A 17,701-nucleotide genomic window follows, 5' to 3' on the forward strand; every position below is an offset into this window, starting at 1 on the left:
AAAATAATCTGGTTTAATTTTTAAAAAATAATCTGGTTTAATCACAAGAAGCCAAATCTTTCTGCCAAATTATTTCATCACTTCCTACTATCAAGGGGGTGGCAGCCAATTTTAAGGGTCTTCAATAAGTTTTCTTCCTTTTTTCCTCTTGGCAAATTGTAGTACTTCCTGTCCTGGCTATTCTGTATCAATGCAGAAGCATAGCATATTTTTAACTTTACCCCAGATGTCTTTGTTCATGTTATCTCTTGGTGTCTGATAAAAATGTCTTGGGAATTGCAGAAAGTTAGGTAATTTTCCTGTTGGTATCTCAAAACTAGATCACATTAACCTACTGCTGGTTTGTTCTCTTTGTTTATTTTTAGCAAATCTAACTGTTGTGAAATAAGTTCAGTTCTTGTTGATATAGTGTTGATTTAGTATGGACTTCTGGGCTCAACCAGTTATAACCGAAGTTATTGTTCAGTGTGCCAAAATAAATAGATAAATTGACCCAGATTTTTTAATCTCAAGAATAGGGAAGTATTCAAATTAAGCTGATAAACAGCTGGTCCTCAAATTTTAATTATATTCTGTGGATGCTAATAGTATTAAAAAGTATCAAGATGCCATGAAACATATTTGAACCTTGTCTCCTGATTACTTGAAATTATATTTTGAAATCTCGGCTGCTTCTAAGGCTTCCATAGATATTATCTCCATCCAGGATGTCCACAGTGTGGGGAGTCAAAAGAGTCAAGATGGGAAATACAACTGTGTGATCAAAGCTCCAATTCTTTGTCACACACAGCCTTTGATCACACAGTCAAACCCTCCATCTTAGCATTTATGACCCCTTCTTCACAGATGCCCTTGTTCACATCCATGAACTTTCAAGACATCATAAACTCTTTGGTTGAAAGGTAACAGTGGTAATGATTTTCTCAAAGCTGGGGAAAAAAACCTCCATTGGTTTTTGGAATTCCTGCTGAATTGAGTCAAACACACAATTAAAACATATCTTCTAAAAGAAAGTATTACAGAAAATAAAGTAATTGAGAAATTGATTCTAATCACACCTCACAAAGTGTTGATGAAAAGGTAAAATGTAGGGATTCAGTGTAAGATGCTGAATTAAAAAAAAAGATTGAAAATTAACAGTTGATTGCTAGAAAGTCAGTTGACAGTCAGAGGGTAGACTGACTGATTTGTGCTTGTTAAAATTAACTCTGAAACCTACAATTTTCAGCACAACCAAAAAGGTTCAGATGACTGTTTTTTTATTAATCAGCCAAGCAACTAATGTTAATATTCTTAGAAATTTGGTGGTATCAAAAAGAATTTTAGTTTGTTGTAAGTGTACAGCTGAGGAGTGACATAATGACACCTGAACATCTGTTATAAGGTGACAGTATCAACATATCCTCTGGCAAATATCCCTTTTTTCTTCCATAACTTCCTCAGGAATGAAATCTCTGATCTACTTATATGAAAAGGCTTTCAAAATAAGAAATAAAAGCACTTGACAAAGTGACTTCTTTCACGGCTGCTGGCATGCAGTTCTGTCTTTCTGCTTTGGTTTTGATTTTGTTCTGCAAAAAATTCTTTTGGTCTGTGGCCATTGAAGATGTAAAATTTAAAATCTTTTTTTTTTAGCATTTTGGTTGAAGTTCAGATGAAGAACATCCTATTTTTGGTGATAACTGTGTGTTATAAAAACAGTCCTGTTTTAAGCTCTACTTCTTCTCCCATAGAATAGAACACAACTTATGGAATCTGGCAATGACAGGTGGAGCTTTTTCTTGCTGTGTAAGTGGTTGGACAAAGCAGCAAAAAAAAATAAATCAGTAGTATGGTGTAAGGACATGAGGCAAGTTAGGAAAGGAATATTTAGGAGAGGGCTGGTTTCCTGGACCACAGATCTGTATTTCTTATAACATGCAGTTCTGATCTTAAGGCACTGAAGATTTCTTAGACCAAGGACTGTTATTTGGCATGTAGTAGTAGCATCAGTTTCTGAGATGTTGGAAACAGTCTACTACTCTTAGTTCCTAAAAACTACTCAGTGAGTTGAAAATAACTTAGTTCAACATCTGTTCTCTAGGTCAGCAGCTCTAACAGTGATAGGGAGGGAAAGGAGAGAGAGTTTTTCTGCTAAACCAAATTGTAATACAGGTAGTCCTTGAATTATGACCATAAATGAATCCAAAACTTCTGCTGTTAAGTAAGTTTTGCCCTACTTTTCAACCTTTGTTGCCATAGTTGTTAATCAAATAACTGCAGTTGTTAAGTGAATCTGACTTCCCCATTGAGTTTGCTTGTCAGAAACTGGCTGAGAAGGTTACAAATGGTGATCACATGATCTCAAGAGAGTACAACTGTCATAAGTACATGCCTGTTTACCAAGCACTTGAATTTTGATGTAAAAAACTACCGTAAGTTACTTTTTCAAGTGCCCCTGTAATTTTGAATGGTCAATAAACAAATGGTTGCAAGTTAAGGCATTCACCCTGATCCAGATTATCATTTACAATTGCAAGATGTCTACCATTGGAGCTTTTTGTCACTCATTTGCCAAACAGAGGGTGGAAAGTAGGGAGTGGGTCCAGGAAAGAATTAAGAAAACATTTGAAACTCAAAAAAAATGCTGCTTCAGGATTCTGTCTTGCTTAAAAATTGATATAAATATAATGCATAAATAATTTTCAATGAAAGACTTTTAAGATAAATTGCATTGTTAGTCTAAATCCTTTTAGTAACAAATCAAAATATTGGGACTTTTGATAACCTCTGATCTAGAGCAATGAGTAATGGACAGGTGTCCTCCTGAGAATTGTAGAATGATCCAGGTGATAGCTCAATATATAGCACTTTCTATGCCCAACCAGGCATGGAATGAGTTAGTGCCATAGCTTCTAGCCTAGAATGCCAATGTTTATCCATGGCACGCTTGGTATGCTACTGTTGCACACCCATTGATCATGGGTTGAAATTACTCTCCACTCTGAAGTAGGTAAACTCCAGAATAGCTTAGTTTTTGAAGATACAGCATACTTTTTTCTTGTTATAAGATGTGCGCTCTAATCCACAGGTTTGAAAATTCAATAGTAAAGCTTGGAGAAATTAAAAGAATATTTCAGAATGATGCTTTGCTTCCCAGCTTTCATTCCAGTGTCCATGTAAATCTGTGACTTCAGCTGAAAGCGTAATAAAGCCAATGGTTAATAGCTCTTGTTCTGCTTCACATCCTAGACATGAGCAGTTACATCTGTCTGTACTAAAGAAAGCAGAAGTACATATATATATTTTCTCACAGGATGCAGCTGGGGGGAGTCTAGTCTCATTGTTATCTTTCCCTGAAGTTTGCATGCCAGAGAGCAGAGTAACTGTGTGGGAGGGCTGTGGGAAGGGTAGAAACTGTAGCACAGCTGGGAAGACAGCTTGGTGGAAACTCCAGGGCAATCAGCAACATCTCCCAAGCCCAACATTCAGTCTGTGTGCTAGTCACTTTGTAGTGGGCATTCTCCATAACCACAATGGCACTTATTACAAAATACACACACACATCCCTTGGGTGGTTTTATTCCTTGTCTACTTAGCTGGAAAGAAGAGACCATTTTTAGAATTAGTGAATTTTTAGTCCATATTCCCAATTATACCGATGTACAAATTGATCACATGGGCCATTTTCTGGTTGTCAGCCAAGGTTTAGCAAATAATTCATGAATGAGAGGAATTCAGAGTTCCCTACTGAAGCATCTTCAGTACAGATTACCATCTCTTGATTTGCATTCAAGATTTGGGAGAAATTAACTTGAGTTGTGAAACAAAAAGCTCTAGTAATTCTTTTATTTTTCATATTGGGAGGGTTTAGCAGGGAATCCAATCATCCTGGCCCTTCTGTGTTTGCTTAATTGAAAGTAACCAAAGGCCATTCTGGCTGTGAATGAATGGGAAATAAATTATGAGAATTAAAGTCCAATACATCTGGATGTTGGGAACATTAGACATTTAATTTATTTAATTTATTTATTTATTTTATTTGCATTTATATCCCGCCCTTCTCCGAAGACTCAGGGCGGCTTACACTATGTCAAGCAATAGTCTTCATCCATTTGTATATTATATACAAAGTCAACTTATTGCCCCCAACAATCTGGGTCCTCATTTTACCTACCTTATAAAGGATGGAAGGTTGAGTCAACCTTGGGCCTGGTGGGACTTGAACCTGCAGTAATTGCAAGCAGCTGCTGTTGTTTTTCTTTCTCGTTCAAAACCAATTTAAGGTCTTCTGCTGTAGTCAGAGCTTCAGCTTTCTAATCCAGGAGCTTCACTGATACTCTCTGGCTGTGGTATTTGTGGTATCTCTGTGAAGTAGAAAAAGAGAAACCACAATAATGGTTTTGTTTTTGTTTTTTAAAAAGCAGCCTAAATCTAAAGGGGAATAAAAGAAATGATTCATGTTTTCAACATGATAAAAATAGAATTTTCATTGAGGAAAAAAATATTCTGTCACCATAAATAGGTAGGAATAGTTTGGTTGTCCAACCTCTGCCTGTAATTTTTCATTTCTGGGCCATTCTAATTACCTGAATTGAGCAATTTATTTTATAAGAGAACTTGAGTTCCCAGGTCATATTAACTGTAAGTAGTATTGTAGTGGTAAACTGACAATTTGGAAAAGTATTTTAAGCCCTCTCCCCCCCACACACACACACTTCACAGCCTTTTAAACTAAACTTGGGTTTGCACTCTCTAACATACAGGATGTAACTGCAATGGACGATCACAGGAGTGTTATTTTGATCCTGAACTGTACCGATCCACCGGCCATGGTGGCCACTGCACAGGCTGTTTTGGTAACACTGATGGACCAAACTGTGAAAGATGTCGGGAGAACTTCTACCGCCTGGGGAGTGAGGAGAACTGCCTGCCGTGTAGCTGCAGTCCTGTGGGTAAGTATTAAGGAGACTGCTTCTCTTCATTTTCACTTTTTCTCAATAATGTTTACCGTAATATTGAAATGAGGGTGTTCGTCTCATGCTTCCAGGTTTTCAAGTACTGGACTTGTATGAAAAAAAAATTGGATTAAATCATAATGTATATGATTGGAGCTCTCAGTAAATTGCATTAAAGTGGAAAGCAAGGTGCTATGGCCAAAATGGGAAGTATATGGAAACAGTACCTGTATGTTGTAAAACTACACTAGGTAAAGGTAAAGGTTCCCCCACAAATTCGTGCTAGTCATTTCCGGCTCTAGGAGTGATGCTCATCTCTATTTCTAAGCCGAAGAGCCAGCACTGTCCAAAGATGTCGCCGTGGTCATGTGGCCAGCATGACTAAACATCGAAGGTGCACGGAGTGCTGTTACCTTTCCACCAAAGTGGTCCCTTATTTTTCTACTTGCATTTTTTATGTGCTTTCGAACTGCTAAGTTGGCAGAAGCTGGGACAAGTAGCTCACTCAATTAGGCGGCGCTAGGGATTCGAACTACTGAACTGCTGACCTTCTGATCGACAAGCTCAGCATCTTAGCTACTGAGCCACTGCATCCCTTTTAAAAAACTACACTACACAGGTCTAAATTTAGGGCTTAGCTTAGGATCTCAGTTAGGGATGTATAACTAGGGATGGTTATAGGTCACTTTTTTCCCCCTGCAGCCAAAGGCTACATTGAACTCAACATTAATGCAAACTAGTCAAGGAAATATTAGGGGGTACCCTGTGGGGATAGAGACGTATTGTTATTTTAGAACCATTTTAAGCTTATTTGAGGGATTTTGGTGGTGTTTTCTAATTCAAAATGTGAGAAAAACGTATGGCCAAGTTTTGGTAATTGAAAGAGCTGAAAGCTCTACAGATAGTCCTCACTTTACAAATCTTAATTGGGGCCATCAGTTCTCTTGCTAAGGAAAGCAGTCACAAAGCTAAACATCACACATCCATTTCAGTTAGTGATGGCAGTTGTGTTGTTAAGCAAGGGCATCATGTGACCATTTTTTTTTTATTTATTATTCGAATTTATATACCGCCCTATCTCCCAAAGGACTCAGGGCGGTTTACAGGCATATAAAACATCAATATCAATAAATTAAAATAATCCTTAAAAAACTTATTCTAGCGCCCGAATTATTAAAAATAGAAATATAAATATCAAATATAAATATTAAAATCAATTTAAAACCCCTCTAAATTTAAAATCTAAGCCAGTCCTGCACAGATGAATAAATGTGTCTTGAGCTCGCGACGGAAGGTTCGAAGGTCAGGAAGTTGACGGAGTCCTGGGGGGAGTTCGTTCCAGAGGGTGGGAGCCCCCACAGAGAAGGCCCTTCCCCTGGGCGTCGCCAACCGACACTGCCTAGCTGACGGCACCCTGAGGAGTCCCTCTCTGTGAGAGCGCACGGGTCGGTGAGAGGTATCTGGTCGCAGTAGGCGGTCCCGTAGATAACCCGGCCCTATGCCATGGAGCGCTTTAAAGGTGGTCACCAAAACCTTGAAGCGCACCCGGAAGGCCCCAGGTAGCCAGTGCAGCCTGCGCAGGATGGGTGTTATGCGGGAGCCACGAGGGGCCCCCTCTATCACCCGCGCAGCCGCATTCTGAACTAACTGCAGCCTCCGGATGCCCTTCAAGGGAAGCCCCATGTAGAGAGCGTTGCAGTAATCCAGGCGAGACGTCACAAGGGCGTGAGTGACCGTGCAAAGGGCCTCCCGGTCCAGAAAGCCGCGCAACTGGCGCACCAGGCGAACCTGGTAGAACGCTCTCCTGGAGACGGCCGTCAAATGATCTTCTAGAGACAGCCGTTCATCCAGGAGGACGCCTAAGTTGCGCACCCTCTCCATCGGGGCCAATGACTCGCCACCAATGGTCAGCCGCGGATTTAGCTGACTGTACCGGGATGCCGGCATCCACAGCCACTCTGTCTTGGAGGGATTGAGCTTGAGCCTGTTTCTCCCCATCCAGACCCGTACGGCCTCCAGGCACCGGGACAGCACTTCGATAGCTTCGTTGGGGTGGTCCGGTGTGGAAAAGTACAGCTGGGTGTCATCCGCGTACAGCTGGTACCTCACACCGAACCCACTGATGATCTCACCCAGCGGCTTCATGTAGATGTTGAACAGAAGGGGCGAGAGGATCGACCCCTGCGGCACCCCACAAGTGAGGGGCCTCGGGGCCGACCTCTGCCCCCCTGTCAACACCGACTGCGACCGGTCGGAGAGATAGGAGGAGAACCACCGATAAACGGTGCCTCCCACTCCCAATCCCTCCAACCGGCGCAGCAGGATACCATGGTCGATGGTATCGAAAGCCGCTGAGAGGTCTAATAGGACCAGGGCAGAGGAACAACCCCTATCCCTGGCCCTCCAGAGATCATCCACCAACGCGACCAAAGCCGTCTCCGTGCTGTAACCGGGCGGAAACCGGACTGGAGCAGGTCTAGATAGACAGTTTCATCCAGGTGTAAGGAAACTGATATGCCACCATACTCTCAACAACCTTCGCCGCGAAGGTTGAGACCGGACGATAATTACCTAAAACAGCCGGGTCCAGGGAAGGCTTCTTGAGGAGGGGCCTCACCACCGCCTCTTTCAAGGCGGCCGGAAAGACACCCTCCACCAAAGAAGCGCTCGTAATCGCCTGGAGCCAGCCTCGGGTCACCTCCTGAGTGGCCAGCACCAACCAGGAGGGGCACGGGTCCAGTAAACATGTGGTGGCATTCAGCCTCCCCAACAACCTGTCCATGTCCTCGGGAGCAACAGGGTCAAACTCATCCCATAAAATGTCACCAAGACCACCCTCAGCCGTCTCACCCGTATCACCGCAATCTTGGTCCAAACCATCCCGAAGCTGAACGATTTTATCGTATAGATAACCGTTAAACTCCTCAGCACGTCCCTGCAACGGGTCATCCCGCTCCCCCTGGTGTAGGAGGGAGCGGGTCACCCGAAACAGGGCGGCTGGGCGGTTATCTGCCGATGCAATGAGGGAGGAGGCGTAGCTACGCCTCGCTTCCCTCAATGCCACTAGGTAAGTCCTAGTATAGGACTTCACTAGTGTCCGATCAGCTTCCGAACGGCTAGACCTCCAGGAACTCTCTAGGCGTCTTCTCCGGCGCTTCATCCCTCTCAGCTCCTCGGAGAACCAAGGAGCCGGTTGGGACCTGCGCCGGGTCAGAGGCCGCAAAGGCACGACACGGTCTAAGGCCCCCGCCGCGGCCCGTTCCCAGGCCGCAACAAGTTCCTCAACCGAGCCGTGAGCCAGACCCTCAGGAAATGGCCCAAGCTCCGTCCGGAACCCATCCGGGTCCATCAGGCGCCTGGGACGGAACCAACGTATCGGCTCCGTCTCCCTGCGGTGGTGAATGGCGGTCAGAAAGTCCAGGCGAAGAAGAGAGTGATCTGACCATGACAAAGGTTCAATGACTATTTCCTTTAAGTCCAGATCTCTCAACCACTGACCAGAGACCATGACTTGCAAATTCTTGCTGGCTTCCACATTGATTTTGCTACCTGATTATGAAGGTTGATTATTAACGTGCAATGGTTGCCAAAGGTCCAAATCGCAATCATGAGGAGGAGTGATTATGAGGAGGCTGTGGAAGTCATAAGGGCAAGGATTCATTGTACATTACTTTTTAGTGCCAATGTAACTTCAAAGAGTTGCTAAACAAAGGATCGTTGTTTTGGAGGATGAATGATCCTTTGGGCTTCAGCTGACCATGTGTGTCCTCAGTTTCTATCGTAATCACACAATAAGCATGATGTGCAAAACTTTGCATTTGGACATTAATATGAGATCTAGCTATACAACTGAAAGTGTCAAATAACTTATGCATACCCTCAATCGACATAATCCAATTTTCAGGTTTAAGTATCATTCACGATATCAAGCTGAGATCTCCAAATACCAGGCTGGTGCAAATTGTTTTGGTTTTGTTTCAAGTATAAATAGTGTAGCATCAGGGTAGAGTGATACCGGTATATCATGTTGTATCATGCATTCAAGAATAATTTACAAACCTCAGTGAAACCCTTTAATAAATTTTATAGCACACAGGCAATCAGTATGTATTTAACCTTTCTGTTGATTTAGGTTAATATTTTGATCTTCATTTAAGACAATGTTTTTGTCTTGAGTAATTATTTCTAAATAATTATAGACTAGAAAGAAGAATGTTGGTTGTATATGCTAAAGGCTTCATATAAGCTGAATAATTCCCTCTTATTTAAATTCTGGGGGTTGATTCTATTGAAAAAAAATTGCCTAAAGGTGAATTAAAGACATCTTTGAAAATCAGGAGTTAGTTTCTCTTTGTCCAATTTAACACTCTCTAGAAAAGTTGGGATAGCAATTCCCATAAGTTCAATACAGCAATAATTTCAGCTATATTGATTAGGAATCCTAGTGATCTAAGAATGTCAAAGATGAGGGCTGTAAAGTATTGATATTTCCTATACTTAAAAAGCAAAATGCACAGTTGAAGGCATTCCACTTGGAGATATATTTGCATTGTAAATTAGCTTACAGAGTAAAAATAATAGACTTTATGACTTAAGTATTGAACAATAGGAAATAACAGAACTCATGCTATTTTAGATATGGGGAAGAGACCATAGCTCCTCTATTGCATTCAGTTGTCTAGAAATTCTATCTATGGTCTACTGAATCAATTTCAGAAATTGACATCGTTTAGAGAGAGTATCTCTCTTTGTAAAAGATTTGAAGGACTGTAACTCAGATGTAATGAAATGAAATAAAAGACTCACAGTTGACATCTCTCCTGGTCTTCAGGAGAAAAAAAAATGCAAGCCCTGATTGAAAAAATATATGGAACCACTGAGCTATTCAGTGTTAAATCTCCTAATGAATATACTTCGTGTGGAAGAAAGAAGAATATCAGAAAAAAGGTTAAACTAGAATGATTTTACTTAGCATTTTGTTTTGTCTTTACAAACATTTTATTATATGTTATTTTATTTTATTTTGTTTTGTTCATTTATTGCTATGGACAGGCCAGAGCTCAACTCTTGATGTCCATTTGAAATTGTGCAGTCTCGATCAGAGTTAACTGTTCCAGTGAAAATATTTACTAAAAGTAAAATGAATTGGAATGCTTTTTGAAAGCTAACCAATGCAGGAGCATAAGATTGTTTTAAACTTCATCAACCAATTCTGAATGAAAACCACCAGTAAAAATACAGAATAAAATCATCAGCATTGAGTCACAAAGAAAAATATATCTTTGTGACTAATTAAACTATTGGAACTTGGATTCTACAGAATTCTTGAACATAGTTGTTCTACCCTTTGTCCTGAAATGAAGTCACAAGTGAGACCTGAAAGGAATATAAAACCCTATTAGAGTGTTTAAAAATGTTTCTTTTCTCTGAGAGTCAAGGACGTACAGCCTGCACCTGGATAGGAGTGACTGGGGGCTGTCTCCAGGTCGGATGGTGGATTGATTGGATAATGTGATCGACGTGGGTGCAGGGGATGGGTCTTTGACTTTCTTTTGAGGAAATTACTCAACAACATTACTGTACTCTTACAAAATTATAAAAAATACATTATCTGAAATTCACCTTTTTCTGTTTCTTGTCAGATTTACTAGGGTGAAATATTGAGAAACTAAATCCATATTTTTTTAGATCAGTGTTTAGTGTGAGAAATCGCATCGATTGAAGAATTAATGTAATACCAAAGACTTTTGATGATTTGTATGTAGTGCTTTCTTCAAATATATAGACTCCATTTTTTTAGCTTCAAATGGAATATTGCCATCTACTTACTCAGACTGGGAATAGAACTTCTGAATATAGATGTTTAACATGTTTATTTTTCTATTTAAGGTTGCATATATAATGGAAATATTGGTGCTCCCATGTTTAATTTTTCCCTCCCTCCCTCATTTTCCCCTCCTTCCCTCCCTCCCTCCCTCCCTCATTTTTTTCCAGGTAAAAATATTTTTGAAATGAATATATTATTTAAAAATAACTGTGACAGAAAAAGATTTCCCTTTCTAAATTTATCAAAAGGAATTATTAAGAGAAAAATAAAGTGGATTTTTGTGGGAAAGGACTTCTAAGCATACTTCTTGTACTCATTTAAAATACTTTGGCTAAACATATACTCTATTTATCTAAATTTTAAAAGTTTATCCATTTGCAATTATACTTTATATCTGACTTCGGCTTATGGTCCTTAGCATTTCAATAAGAAACAATATAAAAGGGAAATCCAAAGTGTACAATGTTTCTCTAGAACTTTGCTTGAAGAGGAATAAATCACTATGAGGGAGTACTTTTAACCTTATTTTGTTTTCCGCAGGCTCCCTCAGCACACAGTGTGACAATTATGGACGCTGCAGTTGTAAACTTGGTGTGATGGGTGACAAGTGTGATAGGTGTCAGCCTGGCTTCCATTCTCTTACAGAGGCTGGATGCAGGTAAAATTTGGTCCTATAAGTAAAAGTGAAAATGGAAAAACCTGTGTCTAGATGTGTGCAAAATATTCTATTAGAGGGTGAAACAATCTATATTAGAACATTTGCACATCTCTGATTCCTTCATTCTTCCCAGTGTTCCAACTAGACTCTTTTCTTCTTGTTCAGGCGCTGCTCCTGCAATCCAGCTGGCAGCACAGATGAGTGCAATGTAGAAACAGGGCGTTGCGCTTGTAAAGACAACGTGGAAGGGTTCAACTGTGAAAGGTAAAGCAATTTCTAGTAGGTAGAATCAAGTGCTGAATTGACTGTGTTCTTGTATCCTCCTTACAATCTCCATGCAGATTACTCAAATGTTTTTGTTTGAAAATCCTGAGGTTGATCAAGCTAAGTGCTACCTGGATAGATCTACCTGGATACATCTAAAATCAACATCGTCATCAACTCTTGTTCCAGATTGTGGAGAAGGAAAATTTTGAATCGGGATTATTTTGGCTATTTGGAAATTTACTAGTATTGGGGAAACTACTGTTGGCAGATGTGTCATCTTCCAGCCTGCCTGCCTAGATTTTTTGCTACCCAACTTGCAGAAGTGCAGCCCATCCAGAACTATTACTCCACCCATTGTTTCTGAAAAAAATGACTTCTGTAGCAGTAGCATTTACTATAGAAAATATTAGCACTACCATAATATGATAATACTGTTGTAGAAAATATGGAGTGGATTTAATTGACTGTGATAGATTCAGATCATTAAACAACCCTGTACTTGAGCATATACTGTATTTTCCTTCAATACACAGATATAGTCAAAGCAATGATAACCAGTGATGGGTTTCAATTTTTTTTTATTGCCGGTTCTGTGGGCAGGGCTTGATGGGCGTGGCATGGCTTGGTGGGCGTGGCAGGAGAAGGATACTGTCAAATCTCCATCTCTCCCCAATCCAGGGGAAGGTTACTGCAAAATCCCCATTTCCTCCCAATCAGCTGGGGCTTGGGAGACAGAGAATAGATGGGGGCAGGGCCAGTCAGAATTTTTACTACCGGTTCTCCAAACTACTCAAAATTTCCACTACTGGTTCTCCAGAACTGGTCAGAACCTGCTGAAATCCACCTCTGAATGATACGTTCACTATAGGTAAATCTCTATAATCCAAGCTTCTTATGCTTAGTGGTCAGAATGTCAGTGTAAATTCTGCTGCCTTTTATTTTCATCTCATAGCATTTTCTCAGGGTGCTGGCTGTGAGTTTAAATGAAGGGAAATGCTATCACATTTTAGCATGAAGTTCTGTTATGGTTATATATAATGTATTATAGGTATGACTTTTAGCCCAGCTTGAAGTCTTTCCTTAATATATGAATGCAGAAACAGAAAAGACAGAGTATGAATGTCAGTGTTTTCTTTTACTTTTAGATGTAAGCCTGGCTTTTTTAATCTGGATTCTGACAATCCTAGGGGATGTATTCCCTGTTTCTGTTTTGGACATTCCTCTGTTTGTACCAATGCTGTCGGATACAGTACCTCCAAAATTACATCCACCTTCCAAACAGGTAAGTTTAAACATTAGTTTTTCTTGGATTAGGTTATCATGCCGTGTAAAACATAATGCTTTGAACACATTCATCAGTTTATTTTCTTTTGAGCAGAAGCATTGGTGCATTCACAATATAATATGATATAACATACTTGTGTTCCAGTAATAAAAATCAAAATTTTAAATCAATAAAATAAAATAGGGCAAATTAACTTGCCTATGCTAAATTTAAATAGTCAATTTGTTTAGCAATTAGGAAAATGTAAATATACCATAACAAGCTGTAATCTTTTAAGTAGGTGTTATATAATCAATGGTATTGTACAATTTCTAACTTTCAGCTTCAGTTGCTTCATAGCTTGACTCATAGTTGTCTGGTGTGTGGCCGAGAACAGCATGTTTTAAAACTTTGCAATTCTAGATTTTTTTAATCAAAGCATAATAGCAAGTTTTGTCATTGTTTTTCAGTTTTTCAGTTGTTTCCAATTCTTAATTGTCCAATGGGTATCAGTTCATCAGGACTGTTAGCAATTCATGTTTGAATTCTCCAAAGCCTGTGTTTATGTAATACGCTTGCCATATTTTCTAATTGCCTTTCATTTTTCCAAGCATTGGGATCTTATCCAGGGACTTTTGTTTTCAAATATTTAAACTATTTAAGCTTAGCTTTATTATTCTTTGTTGTTGTTTTTTGTGAGCAGTCTATTTTTACTTCCGCTAATATTGAGTAATTTGTTCTTTTTGCAATCCAAGGTATTTTCAAAATTTTTCTCCAGACCAATGATCCAGTTCAGGAGCATTTGTTTTTCTTCATTCTGCCTTCCTGATAGTTCACCTTTCACAGCCATGGTTACAACTAGGGAAACCATAGTCTTGACAATATTTACCTTTGTTGCCAGTGTGATGTCTTTGCACTGTAATCCTACGATGTCTAGTTCTGTCAAAGCCTTTTTTCTGAAAGCCCTTGCCTTTCTTTCATAGTTAGAGTCACCATTCCTATGAATTTCTGAGCCTCTGGTTTGCTTATTACTTCAGCTTCTTTTCTGCCTATTTCCATTTGGTTAGCATTGCCATTAACATCATCTGAAGTGGGGGGTGGGGGGTTGTGTGTATTTTCGTTTTAAATTGAGCCGCAAACTAGCTTTGTGTTTTTTTCTTTCCTTTCAGCAAGGGTTTACTTGGGTCTCCTCGTTTTCAGCTATTAAAAGGACATATTGATGTTTCTTCTAATCAAACATTCCTCATGATCTCTGTACAAGTTAAATAAACAAGATTGACAATATGCAACCTTGGCACACTCTTTTGTCAATGTTGAACTATTTGATCATTCCATATTTCATTCTAATGATTCCTTTCTGGTCAAGAAACCAATTCTTCAATAGCAGATGAGGTGGCCTGCTATCCCCTGAACCATCCCTAATTTGTTGTGATTTACATAGTCAACAGCCTTAATGTAATTAGTAAAGCATCTTAATACATATTTTCAGAAATCTTTTCTCCTTTTCATTATCCTTCACATGTCACAATGTGATCTTGGCTGTCTCTGCTTTCATTCAACCCATCTTATCCATGTGGCAATTTGCATTTTATGAATGGTTGAAGTCTGGGCTGTAGCATTTTGAGCATGTGAGATAAAGTGCAATTGTTGGGAACATTCTTTAGTATTGCCCTTTTATTTTTAGAATAGAAATTTTATCTTTTCCAGCCGCACGGTCACTTGTAGAGTTTTCCATATCTGCTTATAAACTAATATAATGTTGTCAGATTTTAAACATACTACTGGTATTTCGTCACCTCCTGAAACTTCCTTGCTAGCAATATTTTCTCCTGTGATTTCACTTTCCAGAATGTCAGTGTTCAAACCTGTGTACATAGCATCATTCGGGAGATTTTTTTACGTAGTTCTTTACACAGCTCTTTCACTGTCTCATCTCGCATTGTATTTTTCATGTAATAGCAAAATTCTTTATATTTTGTAGGCAGTGGTATCCATAGAAAGAGCCAATTTGATATAGTGGTTAAAGTATCAGCCTAGAAACTGGGATCTCTAGTCCTGCCTTAGACCTTGAGGAGATAAATATTTCTTCAAGTAGTAACAGGAGAAAATCAAATAACTTTAATTATTTTCAGAATTCCAATCTCTTCTTTTCAAAGAAAATTGATAAACGGAATAGCAGCTTGTGAAGAATGACTAGAAAGGAAGAAATGGCAGGTTTGTACTGACTGAAGAGAGACAGTTTCATGCATCATGGTAGAAACTAGGAGGTCGTGAGTTTTAGTCCCACCTTAGGCACAAAGCCATCTGAGTGACATTAAGTCAGCTACTCTCTCACATGTGTACAAGAAGACATTGGCAAACTATTTCTGAAATCCTGCCAAGGAAATTGCAGGGATTTTTCCATAGTTCTCCTCTGAGACTATATTGTGGCGTTGAGGTCACAGGCATTGACTCACCTTAGCTTTACAGTTGTAACAGTTGTTGCATGTTTATCATGTGAAAATTTGTTCAGACATTGTGATAACCATCCATTTCGAGGTGAGGTGTTGTTTTTTTTGCCGTAGAAGCTGTCAATTGAAAAATAGTCCTGGAACCCTTGATCAAAAAGCAAATTCTAGTTATTGAAAATCATATTTATTTCTTTATTTACCCCTAGGGTTCCATGAAACATAGTTTGAAAAACTCTATATTAAGCCACGTACCTCTCTCCCACAAACCATTCCAGGCTACACGAACAGATAAAATAAACCCCAAATGGGATGTGTTTGCAATGTCAGGCTCTATTTTGAGTTTTTGCTCTCAGGTTAGCCTAGGATTAGTTATTGGCTTGTGAGTTTTGCTATCTGGTAAAACGTTTGATTTCGGAGTGGTTTATCTGCTGTAGGTAAGAAGCAAAGTAAGAGAACATAAATTGCATGAAATAATATGCTGAACATGTGTAACCAATAAGGATAAGCCAATAGTTCTGTTCATGGTAACTTGCAAATGATGTGACTGGAAAAGAGTGGAAAAATAAAAATTGTAGCGACTTCATTGTACATATATAAATCTGTGTTTAATCAAATGATCAATAAAAAAATCCATTGTCTAGAAAGGTTGATATTTTCTTTTTACTGCTACTGTGTGAGCAGAGTTAATCTCAACATTTGTGAAAGAGGCCAAGTACCAGATGGCTGAATTAGGCCTATTCTGTTCCAGTTTACACTTAATAACACAAGCTTCTCAGCTTTTTATTTATTTATTCATTCATTTATCAGATTTAGAGACCACCCATCTCACTCACAGAGCAACTCTGGGCAAGTCTCTAAATCTGATAAATAAACTCTTGTGGCTAAGATCAAGTCTATTATCTGTTCTTACCAGTTTAATAACACACAGTGGCAATTTCGATAATCCTTGAAGCAGGATTTTTTCCCTACATGGTTTGTGTAACAGTTTTCTTAAATCACAACAGACTGTTTTCAATCAGTGTTGAAATCTGTTTCCTTTTCATGATAGAATTCACAAAGCAAGTGGATATTCAAGATATTTCTTCATGTATTAAGTAGAGCAAATTCAACTTTTAACATAAGACGGTTTCTTCTTGTGGCTTTCAGGAAAGGAAAACTGGCATGCGGAACAGAGAGATGGCTCTGAAATCTCCATTCGCTGGATACCTGAGACTCAAGAAATATCCGTAATCTCAGATACACCTTTCCCCATCTATTTCAGCACACCAGGTACAAAGGAAGAATGATTATTTATACATAGATTATATAAGCATGTTTGCCAATAAACTTTCTACCTTTTACCTTTACTTGAATGTGGATTTTGTTGCTTTTGTCTCAGGCAAATTCCTAGGAAATCAAATGCTAAGTTATGGGCAAAACCTGTCATTCTCTTTTCGGGTCGATAAGCGAGACACTCGCCTTTCTGCTGAGGACATAGTCCTTGAAGGTGCTGGACTAAGAGTATCTGTACCTTTGATTGCTCAAGGCAACTCCTATCCCAGTGAGAACACTCTGAAATATTCATTCAGGTAAAGGTGTCTGTATGTTCTAATCTGGAAAATGTCGGGATTGCCTGGAGGTAAAGATTCTGGTTAAAGCTCTTTATTTGCACAGCTTAAAATATTAGAACAAATAATTAGAACTATAAATGGAATACTTTTTTACCTTAGATTATAAATGAATAGTGCAAAATGAATGATTTTGATACGATCTTGGGGAATTAGAAATTACTAAAATTTGTTATTTTTGAAAAAAATACTAAATTGTAGTTTTTTGAGGAAAATACTAAATTATAGTAAAAATACTAAACTGCAGTTTTAAGGGATACAACTCTGGAGTAATTAACTTTTGCTCTGTGATAGTAGTAATGTGGCAGAGTATACTATACTGAAGTATTTATTTTCTCTTAAACTTGAGAGGGCAACTGGTAATGCTTTTATGATGGATTTAATGGTTATGTAAGATTTTATTTTTAATAATACTTGGGGCAGAACACCCTCCCCCCATCAATTAATTATCTACAGCAGGGAGTGGAGAGTGCTACAACCCAGCCAAAGCTAAGCACTTTGCAACCTCATTAACTTTAATAGAGGAGAAATAATATTTGTTATTACTTTTCTGGTTTTCAAGCCACGTAGCTCTAAGCATTTAACTATCACTGAGTTCCCAGCTGAACGTTCCATTAAAATCTTACATTCAGTAATTCAGCATTTTTTTTAAGTTGATTGAAGCTTCCAATCTGTGAGATAAGATATGTGG

General features: G+C 39.0%; 1 protein-coding gene across 1 annotated transcript in view; it reads left to right on the forward strand.

Annotated features, from left to right (window-relative positions):
* The window catches only part of LAMC1 (laminin subunit gamma 1), a 156,769-nt gene that overhangs the window by 97,580 nt on the left and 41,488 nt on the right, over positions 1 to 17,701 (forward strand). The window contains exons 5-10 of the mRNA XM_058178256.1: positions 4,746 to 4,934; positions 11,305 to 11,422; positions 11,588 to 11,686; positions 12,835 to 12,971; positions 16,550 to 16,672; positions 16,782 to 16,971. Coding sequence (XP_058034239.1) covers positions 4,746 to 4,934; positions 11,305 to 11,422; positions 11,588 to 11,686; positions 12,835 to 12,971; positions 16,550 to 16,672; positions 16,782 to 16,971 — 856 coding nt within the window. The remainder of the gene's footprint in view (positions 1 to 4,745; positions 4,935 to 11,304; positions 11,423 to 11,587; positions 11,687 to 12,834; positions 12,972 to 16,549; positions 16,673 to 16,781; positions 16,972 to 17,701) is intronic.

Source organism: Ahaetulla prasina, chromosome 3, assembly GCF_028640845.1.
Source record: "Ahaetulla prasina isolate Xishuangbanna chromosome 3, ASM2864084v1, whole genome shotgun sequence".
In the NCBI taxonomy this organism is placed as follows: Eukaryota; Metazoa; Chordata; class Lepidosauria; order Squamata; family Colubridae; genus Ahaetulla; species Ahaetulla prasina.